The sequence below is a fragment of the Molossus molossus genome, unplaced genomic scaffold (genome assembly GCF_014108415.1).
Source record: "Molossus molossus isolate mMolMol1 unplaced genomic scaffold, mMolMol1.p scaffold_m16_p_6, whole genome shotgun sequence".
NCBI lineage: Eukaryota > Metazoa > Chordata > Mammalia > Chiroptera > Molossidae > Molossus > Molossus molossus.
Window position 1 is genome coordinate 8,681,360 of NW_023425399.1, and position 20,812 is coordinate 8,702,171.

The window sequence follows — 20,812 nt, forward strand, 5'->3', positions numbered from 1 at the left end:
CCCCCATCTCCAAGCACAGGCCCTGGGGGAGGGGGAGTAGCAGAGGAGACAAACCAGCTGCAACACCCTACCCAACCGCCAAAAAAAGCCAAAAATATTAGCAGCCCCCACGCACAACAACCCCCGACACCAGAAAAGCAAAAATAAAACCACAGAAATCCAAAATAAAGGAAAAAAGCAAAAGCCAACTACTGCCCCCAAAAGGCTTTTTAACCATCCTCCAAAAAAAAAAAGTTTATTAAAAGTTGTCTTAATGCTTGAAACGGAAAAGATTCCCAAATATACAGACGCCTCTTTTCTCATAGAAATAGATTATTTTTTATAATACAAAAAAAAAAACAAAAGACCAAAAAAACAACAACAAAAACAACATCAACAGCAACAAGCCGGTAGAACATCTTTAAGCGATTACTCAGGGCCCGGCTGACAGTTACACGTGGGTTGCGTCAGTCCCGTGTACACACGCGTTCAGCCATGTTTAAGCCGATTGCATCAACTTCGAAACCGGCCCTCCCGCCGGCGCCTGAAGATGGGGCAGAGGGAGAGCCAGAGAGTTTATCATTCATCTGTACACACAGGACATTTCTTCTTTAAATACCACGGGCGGGCGCCCCATCTGCATGTGCGGTTGGTTTGGACAAAAATATAGATATATATATATATATAATAAAATATTAAAATTACCGACGAGCTCCCCGCGCTGCCAAGTGCCCCAGTGCCAAAGTTTTGCCGGCGCCACCAGGGGCGGGGGCGGGAGCGGGAGCGGGAGCGCGGGCGCTTCCCGGAGTCTCGGCCGCCGCGCGCCCGGCAGCGCGGAGGCCGGCCGACAGGGGGACGCGCGCGGGGGCCGCGCTAGCAGTGACCGGAGGAGGCGAGCAAGGGCTCGGGCAGCTGCTTGAACAAGTTCCGCAGGGTACTGAGCTCGCGAGACAGCTGCTCCACCTTCTTCTGAAGCCGCTCGTTCTCGGCCGTGAGCTCCAGGACCTTGTGCTGCGTCTCCAGGTTGCGCATCTTGGCCTTGTCGCGGCTCTTGCGCACCGCGATGTTGTTGCGCTCGCGCCGGATCTTGTACTCGTCGCTGTGCTTGTCCACGGTCTTCTTGGCTTTGCTCTTGACCTGCGAGGGTGCCGGCGCCGCCCCCGCGTAGCAGGCGGCCGGGGGCGCCTTGGCGTCGGCGGGGCTCGGCGTGCCGGGCGGGCTGGACGACGAGGACGTGGACAGGCTCCCGCTGCTGCCGCTCGGCACCGCCTGGTAGCCGAGGTAGGCGCGGAGCGCGTACGGGAAGCCGGCCGCCATGCCTGCGCCGCCGCCACCCGGCGCTCCGGCCTCCTCCTTCCGCTTGCAGTCCGCGGGCTCGAAGCCCGGCTCCGCCTTGAGCTCGGCGGGCTGCGGCGGCGGCGGCGGCGGCGGCGGGTGCAGGGGCGCGAAGCAGCCGGGGTGCAGCGCGCCCTTGGCGGCCCCCAGGCGCCCCAGGCTCACGTATCCGTACTCGGCCGCCTTCTTGCAGTTCTTGCCCCCGTAGTCGTCGGAGAAGAGGTCGGAGAGGAAGTCGTGGTGCTGCCCGGAGGAGGCGGGCGCGGGGGCGGGCGCGGGAGGAGCCGCCTCGAAGGTGTCCGTGGCTGTGGCCGGCGCCGGGGCCTGCGGCGCGCCCAGCGGCTCCAGGTACGGGCTGAAGTCGATGGCGCGCTCGTGGTCGCCGATGCTACCCAGCTCGCCGGCGGGGGGGCGCGGCCCGAGTCTGGCCGCGGGGGGCGCCGCGGAGGCCGCCTTGCCACCGTAAGCAGCAGCCAAGCAGTCCGCCTCGTAGTAGAAGTTGGCCACTTCCATGGATTTAAAGGCAGATGGCGGCGGCAGGGGGAGACATGCTGGGTCCCAGGCCACCAGGCGTTGCATGAACGCGGGTGCCCGGGGAGGGGGCTGGGGGCTGCCCGCTCCGGCCGGCCCGCAGGTGGCGCGGCCTCCTCGCTGCAAACTGTTGCCGCTGTGTCGCTGCTTCTGCTACTGCTATTGCTGCTGCTGCTGCTGCTGCTGCTGCTGCTGCTGCTGCTGCCGCCGCCGCCGGAGTGGCCGCTACTAGTGCGGGGGCTGGCTGCTGGGCCCTTGGCTAGGTCCCCTTCCCGGTCCCGTGCGCGGCTCTGACTCGCTAAAGTTTCTCCTGAGCCCGGTTATTTATAAGGCGGCGCATGGCAACGGTGCGTCACGCCTGGCGGCCGCCCCGGCCCCTCCCGCAGCCGGCGGGACATGGCCACACTGTGGCCCCCTGAGACCCCCGAGAGGTCGGCGGCCTGACGAAAACCATGAGCGCACCCTCGGGGGTCCCCTGGCCCCGGGGGCCGGCCTAACGCCCCCTGCCCACTCCCACCCGGCTGCCCCGGGATTGGGAGCGAGAAGGGGAGGTGCGACCCCGCCCCCGGACCGCCCCCTCTGGGCTCGGAGGCTATACTGAAAGTGGGAGGGAATCCGGGGAGGGGGCAATGCTATCGCCTTACCCCACCCGAAACACGGCGGCGGCCCGCCCCCTGCTGGAGAAGGCGGTGGCTTTAGGGTCCGCGGCGCCCAGCCCCGATGCCCCACAGAGTGGGTACTTCCCAGGCGGGATCCTGGAGACCTCAGCTTCGAGCTGCGCTGCCATTCCCCGGACGTGGCTCCGTCCCTAAACTTGCCCCCATCCCCAGCTCTTGGAAGAAGGGGATTCCCACTTCTGTGGCGACTCCCAGCTTAAAGCCACCTCCAATACGGGTGGTAGGGGGGCAGGTCAGGGGCGTGCTCCACTGGGCCTCTGCGGGGGTCGGCCACGCCCCTCCCCGAGCTCCACCCACCACACCTGCCTGCCGCCTCAGACCACACCTGGCTCTTCTCCAGCCCCACCCCAACCTGACCTGGGCCCCCAAGAAGGTAGAAAGGGACAGGGTGCTTGGCTCTACCACATTATGTGACCTTGGGCAAGTCACTTCACTTCTGAGGTTCCATTAAGGTGTTGTTACTGTTATTAGTTGTATTACTGTCTCCACCACAGATGCCCAAATATAAGGCTTAGCTTAAATCCATTCTGGGAGGCACATCATCAAGAAAGGCCTCTCCCAGCGGATACAAGGCGGTCCAGAGGGGGGCTAGCACACTCAAGGTCACATGGCTTCATGTCCCCCATTAGCCTCAAAAGAAAAGCCCTTATCTGGGCGCCCTGAGACCTATTTGCCAACCCGAGGCCACAAAACCTGTTTCTGAGGCTGGTGGGGAGGGGAGTCAAGCCAGGTCCCTTGGGGGTCATGCAGGAGAGAAAAGAAACTTCTCCCCATATTTACCAAGTCCCTACCATGCACTGCAGGTGGGCCTGGACCCAGGGTTCACTTCTTCATCCTGCCAGGAGAGGCTTTGGCTGCTCCTGGTTCACAGCTGGGCAAACACATGGCCAAGCCTGGATTGAAAGGTGTCTGAGGCCCTCCCTGCTGAGTGGGCTCCAGCAGTCCCTTGCCCTCTCCAGCTCCATTCCTGGGCCATTTGAGCAGCTCCTTGGACCCACCCCTCTGTCACTCAGGCCCAGGCAAGAGCTACCAGCCTGCCTGGGGCTGACCCCCGGCCCACTGACCCCAGCCCTGGCGGGCAAGCAGGCATTGCTCAACCTTCAGCTTTATCTGCTGAGCAGGGAGTGACCTCTGCCCTGGCGAGCTAGAGAAATGACCTCTCCAAGTGCCCTTGGGGGGTGGAGGGCACAGAGGGATGGGATGAAACACTGACCCAGCTTGCTGGCTTTCTGGGCCTTCCCAGCGCCAAGGAAGGATCCAAGGCCCTGGGGCCACTAGGCCCTAGATACATGTAGGGTACTTGGGGCTGAGCTTGTGGCCACCGCCTCCAACAGGCCCTCCCTGCTCCACCTGCTGGTGACTTCCCTTGCAGCCCAGATCTCCAGCTACCATTATCCTGCTTGTCTTGTCTGCCTCAGTCTCCACCCAGACTGCTTGCTCTGTGAGGGCTCTCCCCCCAATACTGGAACACCTGGGCCAGACAAGCCCAAAATTTACCAGCGAATGAATTCATTTGCTGTCACCCTCTGGACCAAGAACCCTGTTTCCCCAGCTCTGCCCAGGTTCAGTTCAAAGGTCACCTCCTCAAAGAAGCCCTCCCTGACCTCCCCATTGAAAGTCCCAGGCTGTCCGTCACTCCTTTCACGTGCCCCGGCTTTAGTCCCTTTACCTTTCTCACTACTATCAAAATTACTTCACACCTGCTCGTCTTGTTTTCTGTCCCTGCTGTCTCCCCCCCATGTCAGCCCCGCCAGGGCAGGGGTTTTCCTTCGTTCACCGCTGTCCCCCAGGGCCTTCCAGCACACAGGAGATGCTCAATGGCTGGAGAAGGTGAGGTCCCTGGTTAGCTGGGCTGTGTGACCTCAGATAAAATGGTTCCCCTCTCTGAGCCTCAGCACCCCTCTCCCAACTCTCAGAGTTCTGGGGAGATGCAGTGAGACCTGGGGGATAGGGGTCATCTAAAGCTAATTGGAGGATTTCCTGTGTACCCTATTTGAACCACATTTTAAGCTCTTTGTGTGTATTCTTTTAATCCTTTTGCTTACTTGTAGGAATCGGGTCTTGTGATTATACCCACCTTACAAACAAAGAAACTGAGGCCCAGCAGAGCTAAGTGTGTCTGCTCAAGGTCACATTAAAGGGGTGGGAAAGATTCAAGTATTTCCAGCCTGACCTTCCCTTTTGGGTTTGTAATAAATCATAATAGGTCTGGTGATGTGAACCCCATTTACTGAGGGGAAACACTGAGGCCCAGAGAAAGCTGGCATGGGGTCACACAGTTAGTCAAGAGGCAACACAGACCCTGGGGACCGGCCCCATCTCATCTTGCCCTGCTGGCCTCAGATGTAACTGTACTCCACAAGTACTGAGCCTTTGCTTTCTCCCCTTCCCTGCCCAGGATTCCCCATTCTGGCCTGAAAGTAAAGTCGGTGCCAGTTGCCACCTCAGTGCCCCCCAGGTGTCCTGCAAGGAGGCTCCGTGCCTGCTCAGGTGACGTAAGCCCTTGTTTTTACAAGGCTCATTGCTCAACAGGCCCTGCCTGCTGCCTCCCATTGACACCCAGCCTTTCCTGGGGAGGGGGCTGATGGCAACTGAACCCGTGTGACCCAGAGGTCCGGGGCTCCCCCCGCTGGCCCTGTGGGCAGCGAGAACACAGAAACCAGGATCCATCTGACACCACCCACAGTGACCTCTCCCAGTTACACCCTTCCAAGGTGTTTGTAGGGACCTAGATTGGGAAGGGTCTCAAACTGGCAGCCAGTGGCCAAATCCAAGCCACAGATGTGTTCAGTTTGACCCCGTGGTATTTTTGCTTTGTTTTGTTATTTCTTTCGGTGAATGTATTGCCAACATTTAAAAATCAGGAGATTTCACATCAAACTTCCAATTTCTAGCTTCTCTTTTGAAACCAAAAGCTGTGGGCTGGGCCCACATGGCTGCAAGTGGTGGGCAGGAGCCAGGAGGGCGTTGTGGAGGGAGCGGACCCAGATGCACTCCCTCCTCTGCCCCAAAACTGCTTTCAGAAGTCCTTTGCCTTCGCCCCATTTCCAGGAGGAGAAAAGCGAGGTGACCTGCCCAAAGGAAGTCCCACTTTGCTGCTTTGACACAAAGTGATAAAGAGGGGCTTAGAAATCAGCCAGCGGGCAGAAAAATAAGGCGGAAAGGGGGTCCATCCGAGATGGTCGGTGGAGATTGTGTTTAGAGTGGAGGGGCTGCAGGGGTTGGACATTTGTCCTGGCTCTGTAGCCTCCTGATCGCGGCGCTCTTGTGTCCCCTCTAGACCTCAGCCCCTTACACGGGCCCGACTGGCACGTGGGAGTGAATCAGACCTCCCCCGAACCCCGCAGAAGGCAAGTCACAAACCCCTCACAAAGCAGGCAGATGGGAAACAGGCCCAGAGAGGGTTAAGACGTCCCCCAAGATCGCAGTGAACTGGTAGAAGAGCCGACTTAAAAGCCTGACCGCACCCCCCCCCCATTCCAACGTCCGAGACTTTCCCCACCAGGCCTCCTCTTTGCGGTCTCACTTTCCCCCTCTCTCTGCCTAATGGGCCTGGGACTGAATCCCTGAAGACTGGGTGTCAGTGTCCTGGGCAACGCTCAGGGCTGGCTTGCAAAACATGCCTGAACATATGCTGCCACCACGTGGCAGGCTCTGGGAAGGCAGGAGTGACAATGTTTTTGAATGAGAACCAGTTACTAGGGACCTTGCTCTGGGATACAGAGGACAGCACTGTGAATATGATAGATTCTCACAGGACATGAGCAAGCCATTGAAAGAAATAAAAATGGCCAGCCGGTGTGGCTCAGTGGTTGAGTGTCGACCCATGCACCAAGAGGTCAGGACACATGCCCAGGACAAATCCCCAGTGGGGGGCATGCAGGAGGTGGCCAATCATGGATGTTTCTATCTCTCCCTCTCTTTTCTTCTCTCTCTAAAAATCAGTACAGAAAAAAAATAAAGAAATACAAACGTCCAACAAATAGTCCAAAGGTGCTCACTTTCACTTAGTGATTCAGCAAATACTTTTTGGCACCTACTGTGGCTCCTGCCTAGAGACATACTCACGAACAAGACAGAAGCCATTCCTGTTCTCATGGAGTTGACACTCCCCTTGGGGAAGACAAACAATAAATAAGATTAATAAGGAAAGTATACATTGTGTTACACTCTGGTAAGCACCATGGAGAAAAATACAGCAGAGGAGGCAAGTGCTGGAGGATTTGATTTTAACGTTAGTTCAAGAGAGGCCTCGTTGAGATGACATTTAAGCAAAAACATGAATTGGTGAGGGAGTGGGCTGTGTAGGTAGCTATGGGGAGAGTGTGCCAGGCAGGGGGAATGGCAAGTGCAAAGGCCCTGAGGTAGGAGCATGTCTCGCCCATGTAGTTGCTGTGGGTAGGGTAGAGTATAGGGAGAGTGGCAGGAAGTTATCTCATAGAAATAGTGGGGGCCATATCACACAGGGTTTGGTGGGCCATCGGAAAGACTGGCTCTTACTCTGGGTGAGCGGGAGCCACAAAGAGTTCTGAGCAGAGGAGGGATAGGCTCCGATTTAGGTTTCAACAGAATCCCCTGGCTGCGTGTGGGGATGGACTGGTAAGGGCAGAATCAGGGGGCCCAGTGAGGAGGAAAGTACAGTTGTGCAGTGTGTGACAGGGTATGGATCCCAGCAGGGTGGTAGCCATGGAGGAGGGGAGAAGTGGTCAGTTCTTAATCTATTTTGAAAGTAGAACATTCAGGATTTGCTGATAAGTCCCATTGCAAAACAGCCACACAATGGACCACTCCATAGCCATCTAAAGGGACAGCAGCATCACTGGCAACCAAAAGAAAAAAACAGATAAACTAGACTACATCAAAATTAAAAACTTTGTGCAGCAAAGGACAAAACAGAGAGGGAAAGGTAACCTGCAGAGTGGGGAAAATACTTGTAAATCATTTATCTGATCAGAGGTTAATATCTAGAACATATAAAGAACTCCTAGCCCTGGCCGGTTTGCCTCAGCGGTTAGAGCATCGGCCTGCGGACAAAGGAGCCCCTGGTTTGATTCCAGCCAAGGGCAATGTACCTGAGTTGCTTGGTCCCTGGCCCCGGTTGGGGTCATGTGAGTGGCAGCCAACCGATGTGTCTCTTTCACATCGATGTCTCCCTCTCTCTCTACCCCCCCCCCATCTCTCTTTCTCTGTCCCTCCCTCCCTCCTACTCTGTCTCCCTCCCACTCTGTCTGAGGATAAATGTAAAAATATCCTTGGGTGAGGATTAAAAAAAAGAAAGAAAGAACTCCTACAACCTGGCAATGGAAAACTCAACTTAAAATGGCAAAGGACTTAAAATAGACATTTCTCCAAAGAGATACATGAATGGCCAAAAGCACATGAAAAGATGCTCAACATACTAATCATTAAGGAAATGCAAATCAAGACCACCTCACACACCCCCAGGTTGGCGACTATCAAGAAAAACAAAATAATCATTGGTAAAACTGTGGAGAAGCTGAGTCTTGTGCACTGTCGATGGGAATGTAAAATGGTGCAGCCACGATGGGAAACGGTATGGCTGGTCCTCGAGAAACCAAACGTAGAATGACCATACGATCCAGCAATTCCACTTCTGGGAACGTACACCAGTGAATTGAAAGCAGGATCTCGAACAGATGTTTGCATGGCCGTGTTCATAGCAGCGTTATCCCAACAGCCAAAGGTGAAAGCAACCCAAGTATCCATTGATGTCTTAATGGATACACAAAATGTGGTCCAGAGATTAGCCAAGGAACATATATGCATAGCCCAGGCGACAGTGTGGCGATGGCTGGGGTGGGGGTAGGGGGTGTTGCTGGGTAGAGGTGGGTAAGGACGGGGAGGAGTGGGGAATAGGGGACAAAAAGTAGTATTTGCTGAATCACTACATGAAAGTGAGCACCCTTTGGCTATTTGCTGGACATCTTTCAATGGCCTGCTCATGTCCTATGAGCATCTATCATATTCACAGTGCTGGCCTCGGTATCCCAGAGCAGAGCCTCAGTAAAAAGGATTCATTTAAATCACGCCTGCATTCCCAGAGCCTGCCATGTGGTGGCAGCATATGCTCAGTCAGGTTTTGCCAGCCAGCCCAGAGGAATAGTGTCAACAGTAAAAAAAGAACATAAATGGGATCTACACATAAATGAAGTATTCAGTCTTAAAAGAAAAAAAAAGAATGGTACATGTTACAGTATTGATGAACCTTGAAGTCATTATGCTGAGTGAAATAAGCCAGTCATAAAAGAACAACAAATGCTGTATGAGTCCACTTAACACAGGTACCCAGAGCAGGGCGATTCATAGAAACAGAAAGTAGAATGGCGGGTGCCGGCGGGCCAGGGGAGGGGAGCAAAGGGGAGTGAGTTAGTGATTGACAGGCATGGAGTGTCAGTTTTCGAATGGTCAAGATGGTCAATTTTATGTCAGGTGAATTTCACTACGACTGTTTTAAGACCAGGGAGATCTTCGCATGTCGACGTGGAAAGACGCCCTGAGGCACCATGATGAGAAAGAAGGCATGGCAAAACAGTGTCCTGGCAGAGTCGTGTTTGTCTTGAAAACTTTCACCAGCAGGTAAATTTTTTTCATATGAACAACACAGAGTTGAGGAAGGTGTGCAAAAACAGGTATTCTTACACACTTTTTTTGTTGTTAATCCTCACCTGAGAACATTTTTCCACTGATTTTTAGAGAGAGTGGAAGGGAGGGAAAGAGAGAGAGAAACATCGATGTCAGAGAGACATCGACTGGTTGCCTCCCGCATGTGCCCTGACTGGGGATCGAACCTGCAACCCAGGTATGTGCCCTTGACTGAGAATTGAACCCACAACCCTTTGGTGCAAGGCCCAGTGCTCTGGCTATTAAGTCACGCGGGCCAGGGCCTCTTACACACTTTTAGTGGTACAACCCCCATTTTTAAGTAATTTGGCCATGGCTATCAAAATGGGAAATACCACTGGGCCCAGGAATGCCGGGCATTTATACCACAAAGACATACCTGCCCAAAGACAAACCGACACAGCAATGGCAGAAGCTGTCATTACCAGAAAACACTTGGCAGCTGCTAAAACGACTGAGCCATCTCTGTGGGAGAGGACCCAGTCCGGCACTATCCCACAGAACTTTCTGGGATGGTGGAAATGTTCTACAGCTGCCCTGTGCCACAGAGGAGCTGCCAGCCACCTGCGGCCACTGAGCACTTGAGACGTGGCCAGTGTGACTGAGGAACTGGATATTTTATTTGTTCTATTTTGATTACATTTAAATAGCCTGAGGCTAGTGACTATTTTCTGACCAGCACACATTGAGAACCCTCTCTAAGATCTCTTGTTAAGTGAAAAAAGCCATCTGGCCTGTGTGGCTCAGTGGTTGAGCCAGACTGACCCACGCACCAAGAGGTCGCCAGTTCGATCCCCGGTCAGGGCACATGCCCAGGTTGTGGGCCTGATCCCCAGTGTGGGGCATGCAGGAGGAGGCCAATTGATGTTCTCTCTCATTGATGTTTCTCTCTCTCTCTCTCTAACATCAATAAAGAAAAACAAAAACCTTTTTTAACGGTTTAAAATAAATAAAGTGAAAAAAGCCAAGTGCAGGCCAGGATGTGTGATGTGCAAACCCCCACATAAACGAGGGGGGATTTGGGCATTGACCCAGGGGTGTGTTTGAGGATGCGGTCTCCCGCTGGGAAGTCCCTAAGAAACTGGCAACAGTGACAGGCTGGGGTCCAGGATGCTCAATATTGTGTAATAATAACACACCCCAAAACTTCGTGGTTTAAAACAGCCACCATCCTGTGGGTCAGGAATTTGGACAAGGCACCAGGGGACAGTTTGTCTCTGCTGGCTGCTGGCTGGAATGCCCGAGGTGACTACCTTCCATTGTAGCACCCCAGCAAGGATGGCTCCAACTTAGGCCTCAGTTCTTTGGTCCTCCTTTATCCAATGTCTCCCTCCTCACGTGGCCTCTCCTAGAGACCTCGGCACCGGCAGCCTTATCACAAGGTATCTTTACATGGTTCTCTACATGGCCCTTGCACATGGTCCCAGCTGTGACTCCAGGTGGCCTTGCCTCGTGGTCCCCGCAGCAAGGAGCCACACCTCTTACGTAGCAGTTGGTTTACCCCAGGGCACGGACGTGAAAGCTACCCAGCGGCTAGGCCTTCCTCACGCTTAAGCCCCAGCCCGGCACACCATCTCTGTCACATTCATCAGCCAGCTCAGAGCAAGGGCAGGGGACCAAACAAGGGACACACACCAGGCATCTGGTTCACGGGGAGCCCCTGCAGTAAGTCTACCACAGGAGAAGCGCTGGGGGCCGGGGGAGGGGGAGGAAGAGCTGCATCCTCTTCTAACTGAAATGCTCGCCACAGACATGTATTACCTTATTATTGGCTTGAGTTCAGAAAGCCACACATGCATGGCGCTGCCTCCGCGCTCTGCTTGTGCTGTTCCCTCTGCCTCTGACGCCCTTCCCTTTCACCTGCAGCTGAGACCGGCCGGAGAAACTTCCTTTGAATGTCTAAGTGAAATAACTCCCTGCTTCCTCTGCACTCTCTACCCTTCGTGCCTCCAGGATCTGAGTCCACCCCTACTAGAGTTAGTTTTATGTAATCTCCCTCCCCTGGGAGCTAGGTCAACACACACACACACACACACACACACACACACACCCCACCCCACCCCACCCCCACGGAAGTGCTGAGTAAGGTGCTCAGTGATTTGAGGACTCAATTCAAGAAGATAAACACTTGCCTGATGGCACAATCTCCCCAGCCGGCTGGGCCCCGTGCAGGCATCTGTGGTTGCATTATCTAGAATGGCCACCAGGTGGCGATGGAGCCCAGCCTCCAATGTCCCAGAGTTGCTACCTGAACTGACAAAACACAAGATAATTCCCTGGGCCAGAGGCTCCAAGGCAGGGGGCTCCAAGCCCAGCTTTGAAGAGAAGTTTCCCGTCCTCGTTCTCTGCTCCTCTCTTTAACTTTAAAATCTGCTTCCCCCTCCAGCAGCAAATTGACTTTATCTATAGGCATGCCAACCACTGACCGATGCAACGATCCGGATGACTCCAAAATCATGTGCCCAGCGAAAGATACCAGACACAAAAGAGTGCCTGCCGCATGATTCCACTTACCTGCTCTAGAATAAGCAAAATTAATCTACGATGGAAAATACAGCTGGGGGTGGGGAGGATTGACGGGGCAGGGTCCCAAGGTACTTGTGGGGGTTGTGGTAAATGTTCTGTTACTTTCCTAAGGCTTCCATAACCAAGTACCACAAATTAGGTGGCTTGAGACAACATACCTTTATTCTCTAACGGTTCTGGAGGCCGGGAGTCTGAAATCAGGGGCTCCCTATGACGGCCCTTGGAAAGAATCCTTCCTTGCCTCTTCCAGATGCTGGTGGCTGCCAGCAGTCCTTGGTATTTCCCTGGCTGGTAGGTACACCATTCCAATCTCTGCCTCTGTCTTCACATGGCCCTCTTCCCCCATGTGGGTCTGAGGTCAAATCTACTTCTCCTTTCTCTTGTAAAGACAGCAGTCACTGGATGTAGAGCCCACCCTAATCCAGTATGATCTCACTTAACTTGGTTATATCTGAGAGATCCTATTTCCAAATAAGGTTGCACTCAGGGATAGCACTTGAATATCTCTCTTAGAGGGACACAACCCACTTCATGTTCAATATCTTGGAAAGAGTTTGTATAACACAGGCAGATGCATCTGTCAAAAACAATCTAGGGTACACCTAAGATGTGTGCATTTCACTGAGTGTACATTTTACAGACAGAGAAACAAATATTGCCCTCTAGCTAATGATAAAGTGCTGAGGGGTGAGGTGTACTGGTGTCTGCAACTGACTCTGCACGGAAGTTGCCCTGTCACTTTGGTCTCCTTCCGTTGGTTTTTCTTTCTCATTCATGATCTTGAAACTTTCAGAGTTCAGCTCAGTTACTTTGTAGACTGTCCCTCTGATGGGTCTGAAGTTTCCTCTGCTCCTTTGTCAGGAATCCCCCAAGTGGTGGTGTTCCTCCTTGGCGATTCCCGTCAGGAGGCATCTGAGAGCCATTTGTCCCCTACCTGGTGATGCTGATATTGATCATGTGGTCAAGGTGATGACTGCCAGGTTTCACTACTGTCAAGTTCCTGTTGTTCTCTCTGTAATGAATAAGTACCGTGAAGGGAGATTTTTTTGTTTTTGTTTTTTTGTGGTACGTGCCCCTAGCGGGAACCGAACCTAGGACTCTGGTCCGCAGGCCGATGCTCAACCGCTGAGCCAAACTGGTTGGGGTGGGAGATCTTTTTTAACTATTTAAACATAGTGTTATTCCTCCAACTTTCACCCACTGACTTGAACATCCATTTGTGTGCTTGCCTCAATCAATCTATTGCTATGTAATAAATGACCCCCAAATTCAGCAGCTTAGAATAATCATCATTCATGTTCTCACTGTCCCTGTGCGTCAGGGATTCAGGAGCGGTTTGGCTGGAAGGTCCTGGCTTCCAGTCGCTAAGAAGGTGCAGTCAAGGTGTCGGCTGGCACAGGTGATCAGAAAGCTCACCTGTCCAGCAGAAATACAGTATGAGCCGCACGCTTATGTTTAATTTTCAGTTTGGGTAGCCACGGTTTAAAAAGCCACAGGTGAAATTCATTTCAGTGATATATTTTATGTAACCCAGTATACCTCATCCTTTCAACATGATCCCGATGTCAAACAACTATTAACGAGATATTCGACATCTTTCTCTTCGCGCTGTCTTTGAAACTCGGCGTACACATCACAGCACAGTCCAGTTTGGAGTAGCCTATATGGTAGCGGCCACTGTGTTGCACAGCTCAGTACTCACCGCATGGGCCTCTCTTAGGCTGCTTGAGCGTCCTCGCGACAGGGAAGCTGTCCTCCCCCAGACACGAGGATCGGGGAGAACAAGAAGGAAGCATGTGCCTTTCGTGACCTACTTTTCCTGTACAGCATCACAACTGCCGCCATCTACTCATTAGACTCGAACCACGGAGTCCAGCCCCACGCGAGAGGACGTGAACTGCACTCCACCTCTTGAGAAGGGCATCAGAGAATCTGTGGACAGATCTTAAAATCACACCGCCACTTGTTTGTTTACTCACTTATATCAGTATGGATTTGATTTCATTCCATGCGTTCTAAAGCCACAGCTACCGTGACTTACTTGATGCTCGAACTGACCCAGATTCGGCCAGCATTCGCCCCTGCCAGCTGCCTCCTGTGTCCTTTTACCACAGGGCCATTATCCGCCGAGCGTGTTCCAGGCTCAGATTATGCTTTTCTTAGCCCTGCCCGGGTTCATTTTAGTGGAGAATGGGGATTTTGAAACCGAAATCGAGTGTGGTCCAACTTTTGAATTTTTACCAGCCCCCTAGAAATAAAGTGCTCTCTCCTGTTTCTTCTTTTCTTTTCTTTTTGTGTATTTGCATTTCCTACTACTAATGATTCTGAGCCTTCTTCTGCGCTTGTGGTTTTCCCCTTCTGTAAACTGCTCTTCACACCCGTTGTCCTTTGGTCATTGGGGTGCTGTCGTTTCTGTTGCTTATTTGCAAGTTTCTTGTATATTCTAAGCACTGCAATTTTAGACACTGCAATGTCTTCACACCCTGACATCTGTCTATTAATTTTGTCCATGCTGTCTTGTGGCCAGAATTCCTTCATTTTGATGTAATCAAAATCATTTTTTAATTTTTTTTCAAGTTTTATATGTTGGTGCTTTTGTATTATGGTAAAATATAGATAATATTTTTTTTTCTTTATTGATTTTAGAGAGGAAGGGAGGGAGATAGAAACATCAGTGAGAGAGAACATTGATTGGCCACCTTCTATATGCCCTCCACTGGGGATTGGGCCCACAACCTGGGCATGTGCCAGCAACCTCTTGGTGCATGGGTCAATGCTCAACCACTGAGCCACATCAGCTGGGCCATTTTAGCCATTTTTAAAGGTACAATTTAATGGTATTAATTGCACAGTGTTGTGCAACCATCATTACCATCCATTTCTAGAAACTTTTCATCTTCCCAAACTCAAACTCTGTACCCATTAAACAATAACCCCCGTCTCCACCTCCCCTTGGCCCCTGGAAACCTCTAATCTACTTTCTGCCTCTGTGAATTTGACTACTCTAGGTACCTCTTACACATCAATCATACACTGTTTGTCCTTCTATGACTGGCTTATTTCATTCATTGTAATGTTTTCAAGGTCCATCCATGTTGTAGCATGTGTCAGAACTTTTCTTTTTCATAGCTGAATAGTATTCCATTGTGTGTCTAGAAGTCCTACTAATTTTATAAGTTTGCACTTTATTTCAAGTCTTAATCTATCCAGAGCCCACCTTTGTTTGCAGTGTGAGGTCAGTTTTATTTGGGGCCAGTTTCTCAACACCATCTTCTGAACAATCTCCCCTTCTCTGGGTGGGCTGTGGGGCAGCCTTTATTGTGTATTTATTTCTCACGTCCACACCGGCAGTTCCGGCACCCTGCTCTGCCTCACTGCACCAGCACCCCATGTTTTATTAGAATGGCGTGCGCCTTTTAGCTGCTGATAGGGGAGTCTCCTCTTTCCTATTCTTTTGGAAGATTGTGGCTAAGTCCTTTCCATGCCACAGCTCATCAGATCCTCAGGACAGTACTGAATCGATGGGTATGATCCTTATCCCCACTTGACAAGGACATTGAGGCCGGGAAGGGGAAGTAACTTGGCAAAGTTGACAGAGCTGACAAGTGGCAGAGAACAAAACCAGTCCTGTCTGACTCTAGGGCCACCTCTTGACTCCCTGAGCACCCAGCTGCCTCTCCCCATCTGCCAGGCTGCTGGGTTTTTATAAGAAAGGGGCGGGGGCTGCAGAGGCCTGCTGGGCTGGCCACTTGCCAGTTTGCTCTCATAATCTTCCCTCCTGTCAATCACTGCCTAACCTGGAAACCACTGAGCATTTAAACAGACCTTCCAACAGGGGAGTGGTTACGGAGATGATGGAGGCACCCCAAAGCAAGCAAGAGGCTGCCAAGAAGCTCAGCGATCTGTAGCACCAGAAAACCATTGCCACCTCTAAGCTGGAAGGACCAAGGAAGAAGGTGAGGTTACAGTAGCCTGGCGCCTGTGGTCACCCAGCTAAGCTAGAAGCACAGTGGACTGTTCGGTGGGAGCTGGAGCCATGGAGGAGACTCGGTCATTGATGCAGATGCAGCCCAAGGTGTAAGGAGAAAGGGAGAAATACTCTGGCGTCTCCCCTCCTTCTGGCCTCCAATCTCCCACTAGGACCTCCTCCTGGCCACTGGGCAGTCAGTTGACCTGGAGCCTGGGAAATACAGCCTTCAGAGGTCAGCCCCTCTGTAATTCAGAGCAAAGCAGGAGAAGGGCAGGAAATGGATCTGAGAGCAAAGAAAACCAGTCCCTGCCCAACAGGCCTTCCCTTCCTGGTCCCAGTTCCCGCCAGGCAGCCCCCACCAGGGTTCTAGCCCAAGCTTCCAGGGTCTCTTGTTAAACCCCCCTCCTTCTTTCCCTTGGGCCCCCAGCTGTAGCTCATCCTGGGGTGCCCCATCCTGCCCTGGCATCTCAGCTCTTTCAGCATCTGTATACACAATGCCCTGTATTTTATTCCTTCTATTTGAAATTCCTGGAGTGGTCCCCATTCTCCAGACTGGACCCTAGCTGATAGACCAGCCATGCCACAACTTACAGAGTAGTCACAGTAGTGCCACGTGAAGTCTGTGGACCGACTGAGTAATGAACCGGGGGAGGGGGCAGAAATTAAATGAGCTGGGTCCCCAAGTCATGGCAATCCCACGGCACAGTGTGGGCTATGCTGCAGAGTCACCTCAGTGACCTCAAGACTGGCTCTGAGCCTACAGAGATGCTGGCGATTGACAAGTCGGGCTCGGGCTCCAAGCGGCTCCCTGTGGCTAGGCCGAGGAAACCAGGCTCTTCAAGGGCCCCTCGGGTGCCCGTACTCATCACCCTGCATACATCAGCCCGCATTAGTTAGCCAGGGCTGCCACAACAAAGTGCCCCGGGCTGGGTGGCTTAAACCACAGAAATATAATTTCTCACAGTTTTAGAGGCGGGAAGTCTGAGATGAAGGTTTTCTTCTGAGGCCTCTCTCCTTGGCTTGCAAAGAGCTATCTCCTCCCCCTCTTCACACGGTCTTCCCTCTGAATATGTCTGCCCTCATCTCCTCTTCTTGTAAGGACACCAGTCATATTAAATTAGGGATTATGCCCTGGCCGCTTTGGCTCAGCGGTTAGAGCATCGGCCTGCAGTCCAGAGAGACCCGGGTTCAGTTCCCGCTAAGGGCATGTACCTCGGTTGCAGTTTGTCCCCGGCCCTGGTTGGTCGTGCGGGTGGCAACCACTCGATGTGTCCCTTTCACATCGATGTTTCTCTCTCTCTCTCTGTTCCTCTCTCTCCCTCCCACTCTACCTGAACAAAAAATGGAAAAATGTCCTCGGGTGAGGATGATAAAAAAAGAATTAAAAAAAAAAATTAGGGATTATGCTAATGACCTCGTTCTAATTTCACCACCTCTTTAAAGATCCTTTTTCCAAATACAGTCACATTCTGAGATACTGGGAGTTGGGACTTCAACATATGAATTGTGGGGGCACGTATTCAGCCCATAATACCTCCCACTGTCACAAGATGGCATTATAACCCTGTTCCCAATGAGGAAATGGAGGCCCAGACAGCGGTTTGTCCAAGACCTCGCAGAGCTGAGTCTGCTCAGGTGCAGACCCACCAGACGCCAAGGAATCTTCTTTTTACTTTTTGTGACTGCGTCAGACCCTGGGAAATAGATTCCAATTTCCCCTTTAATCCCTTTCCGTTCTAGGCTATGACTATGATCCACCATTTATTGTTCATTTACTATGAGCCAGGTTCTCCCCTGGCATTTTATGTGCTCTCTACAAACACAAGATACAGCTCCTCCAGGCGTCTGCTGAGACCCCCTCAGAGATGCCCCACCCGGGCATTTGTAACAATCAAAGCCTAATTGTAACAAGGCCTCTACCTGCACAGATCCAACTCCTGCTTTATTTTCCTTTAGAGTGTCATCAATACCTGAAATTGTCTTTTTAAAAAATATGTTTTTGTTGATTTTAATGAGGAAGAGAGAGAGAAACATCAATGTGAGAGAGAAACCAATGAGTTGTTCCTGCACATACCCCGACAGCAGACTGAACATGCAACCCGAGACTGCCCTGGCCAGGAATTGAACCGGTGGCCTTTAGGTGCATGGAACAATACTCAACCAACTGAGCCACGCCAGCCAGGGCTGAAATTATATTATATGCACATTTACTTCTTTATTGTGCCCCCCCGCCCCACACACACACACACACACGACTGTAAGCTCCATGAGGGTAAGACCCAATCAATCATCGACATCACAGGTACCTAATGTTGGTTCAATAAATATTCAAATAAATCAATTTACCCATTGAATCCTCACCAGACTCTATAAGATGGACCCTAGGATCCTTATTTGATAGAAAAAGAAACTGGGGCTCAGACCAAGTCCCAACTCTACCCCAGCTCACCCAGCGAGGAAGTAGTGAAGCTGGAATTCAAACCCAGGTCAATGCTCTCAACCTCCATGCTCAGGCCAACCTCTCAGCCTTGGCCTTCCTTCCAAATCTCTCCCTGCTCAGTGGCTCCCAAACTATCCTCCCAGCTACCCAGAATCGCTCTTGTTCTGGAAATCCCCATTGCCCGGCTCCAGGGCTGCATTATCGTCTTGTGCCAGCAAGTGTCACCAGAGAATCCCCCGTGGCCACAGCAGTTCACGAATGTTCCATAGTTTATTTAATTCACCTCTAAGAATATTTCCAAATTTTTGCTCCACAAACCAAACGACATCCTTGCACCTGTGTTCGTGGGCTATGAAGTGACAGTTTCTCTGGGAATGGATTCCTGAAGTGGAATTGTAAAGAGCATTGAACATCTTTAAACGGCACAGATTCCATGAGCTCGCTAAGCCTGGTTTACAACCGAGGAGTGTGGGGCCCAGAGAGAGCACATGTTATCCAGGGAAACACAGCAAGCTAGAAGGGCTAGGTTTGGAACTGGCTACCTCCGGCCAGGAATTTTTCTACTGTACTTGGACTATGCTTCCACCCCGGCCTGAGTTCACTCATTGTGCATTTTTATGTTTGTGGGCCTGGATCTGACTGCTCTCTCTGTCATTCGATCATGCATTCAGTCATTTCACTGTTGAGATACAGGCTCAATGCTGTAAGAAAGGCTCAAATAACAAGTGTCTCCTAGACAAGAAAATAGTTAATTTTTTCTCTCTCACATTATCTGAGTGAAACAGTCTGAGTTCAGATGGTGGCTTTATGGGACCCAGGCTCTTCCTGTCTTATAGCTCTTCCATCTTCAACCAGCAGTTCCCATCTCATGGTCCAAGGTGGCTGCTCTAGCACTGCCATCATATTTACATTCCTGCTGGTAGGAAGTTGAGAAAAGGAAGTAGAATTCAGCCTCTTTAAGGGCACAAACCATTTCTACCACTTCCATTCTCATTCTGTTGGCTGGAATTAGTCACATGTCTTATACTGTTGCAAGGGAGGCGAGGAACAGTAGTCATTAACTAACATACCTAACATCTTTTCTGCTAAAACTCAGGGTTCTATTACCAATGAAATATTGTCCATTCTCTGCCACTCACACATCTTCTGAGCACCCACCGTGTGTGGGAGAAGGTGCAGCAGACTGAAAATTGTGGGGACTTTGGAATTTGACCCATGTTAGGATTGAATCCTGATTCTGTCTTTCCTAGCTGTGGGTCATGATCTCTCTGAGCCTCTGTTTCCTCATTTATAAAATGGAAGAGGAGAGTAAGTGTGCTCCTTCCATGTGGGAGTTCTAAGAGTTACAATGTAGACTCCGCTTTGAGCCTAGTGTACAGTTGGAACTAAAGAAATGGCAGCTGCTTTTAGAATGGGTCAGACCCTGAGCCAGAGGTGACTCAGCAGAGGCCCTGCCCTGGATTCCAATGGGGAGACGTTCCAAGGCAGCCTCCTATCGGTAAAAGCGGGAAGACATGTCTGCGTGTAAGCTCAATGCGTCAATCATGCATGAGTCAGAAACAGTTATGACTGTAAGTCATCGAGTAGCAGCTGGGCCGAGGATAACTGGCACCCTTCCAATCCCAGCTCCTCAGCCTCATTTTACAGAAGAGCGAATGGAGCCAAGGGAAGAGCCACGAGCACAGCGCACAGCGTGACTACACTGTTTTATGTATCAGTCTCCTCCTAATGGGGCATGTGGGTTAGTTCCAGTTTGAAACAGTCATAAACAGACTTGGCTGGGCCTCCCTATGCCTATAGGAGCAGAGTTTTCCACAGTAGCTGGGGAGAAATAGACTTGCAGGGGTGAATTATAAATCCACAGGATGTTCCAATTGCAACAGAGGGAGGTGTCTCTCCCCAATCCACTTATAGATCAGTTTCGGAACCTCAGCACTACTGACATTTTGGGCCAGAGAATTCTCTGGTGGGGGTTGTCTTGTGCACGGTAGGATGTTTAGCAGGATTCCCGGCCTCTGGCCGTACGATGCCAGCATCATATCCCTACCCCCGTTTGATGACCACAAGCCTCCAGACACTGTCAAATGTCCCCCGGGGGCCCAAATCATCCCCTTTTGAGAAATGCTGATACTCACAGAGCCTGTGAGTAGGATTTCTAAGCACAGATTCTTTAAGCAGTTTTGTGATTATTGATTTTCTTCTCTTTGGGCTGGTGCACATCTATCTCCTTGGAAGATGGTGCAATGATTTTGGTAGTCACTAGTTTAAGAATAAGGATTTCATGTCATTATTGAAACAATTGATGGGATTTAAATATGGACAATAGCCCTGGCCGGTTTGGCTCAGCGGTTAGAGCGTCGGCCTGCAGTCCAGAGAGACCCGGGTTCGGTTCCCGCTAAGGGCACGTACCTCGGTTGCAGTTTGTCCCCGGCCCTGGTTGGTTGTGCGGGTGGCAGCCACTCGATGTGACCCTTTCACGTCGATGTTTCTCTCTCTCTCTCCCTCTCTCTCTCTCTCTCTCTTCCTCTCTTCCCCTCCCACTCTATCTGAACAAAATATGGAAAAATGTCCTCGGGTGAGGATAAAAAAAAATATATATATATGGACAATAGTCCTGGCCAGCATGGTTCAGTGGTTAGAGCATCAGCCTGTGGACCAAAGGGTCCCAGGTTCAATTCCCGGTCAAGGGCACATACCTGGGTTGTAGGTTTG

General features: G+C 51.5%; 1 protein-coding gene across 1 annotated transcript; it reads right to left on the reverse strand.

The window, feature by feature from the left end:
* Window positions 1-826: 826 nt before the first annotated feature.
* CEBPB (CCAAT enhancer binding protein beta) lies at window positions 827-2,132 on the reverse strand. Its single transcript, XM_036245020.1, has one exon. It carries the CDS (start codon window positions 1,891-1,893, stop codon window positions 853-855), a length of 1,041 nt encoding a protein of 346 aa, XP_036100913.1. The 5' UTR covers window positions 1,894-2,132; the 3' UTR covers window positions 827-852.
* Window positions 2,133-20,812: the final 18,680 nt, after the last annotated feature.

Bases quoted from the DNA above. Each gene is read 5' to 3' on its own strand.
- CEBPB (XM_036245020.1), bottom strand. From the start codon at position 1,893: ATGCAACGCCTGGTGGCCTGGGACCCAGCATGTCTCCCCCTGCCGCCG.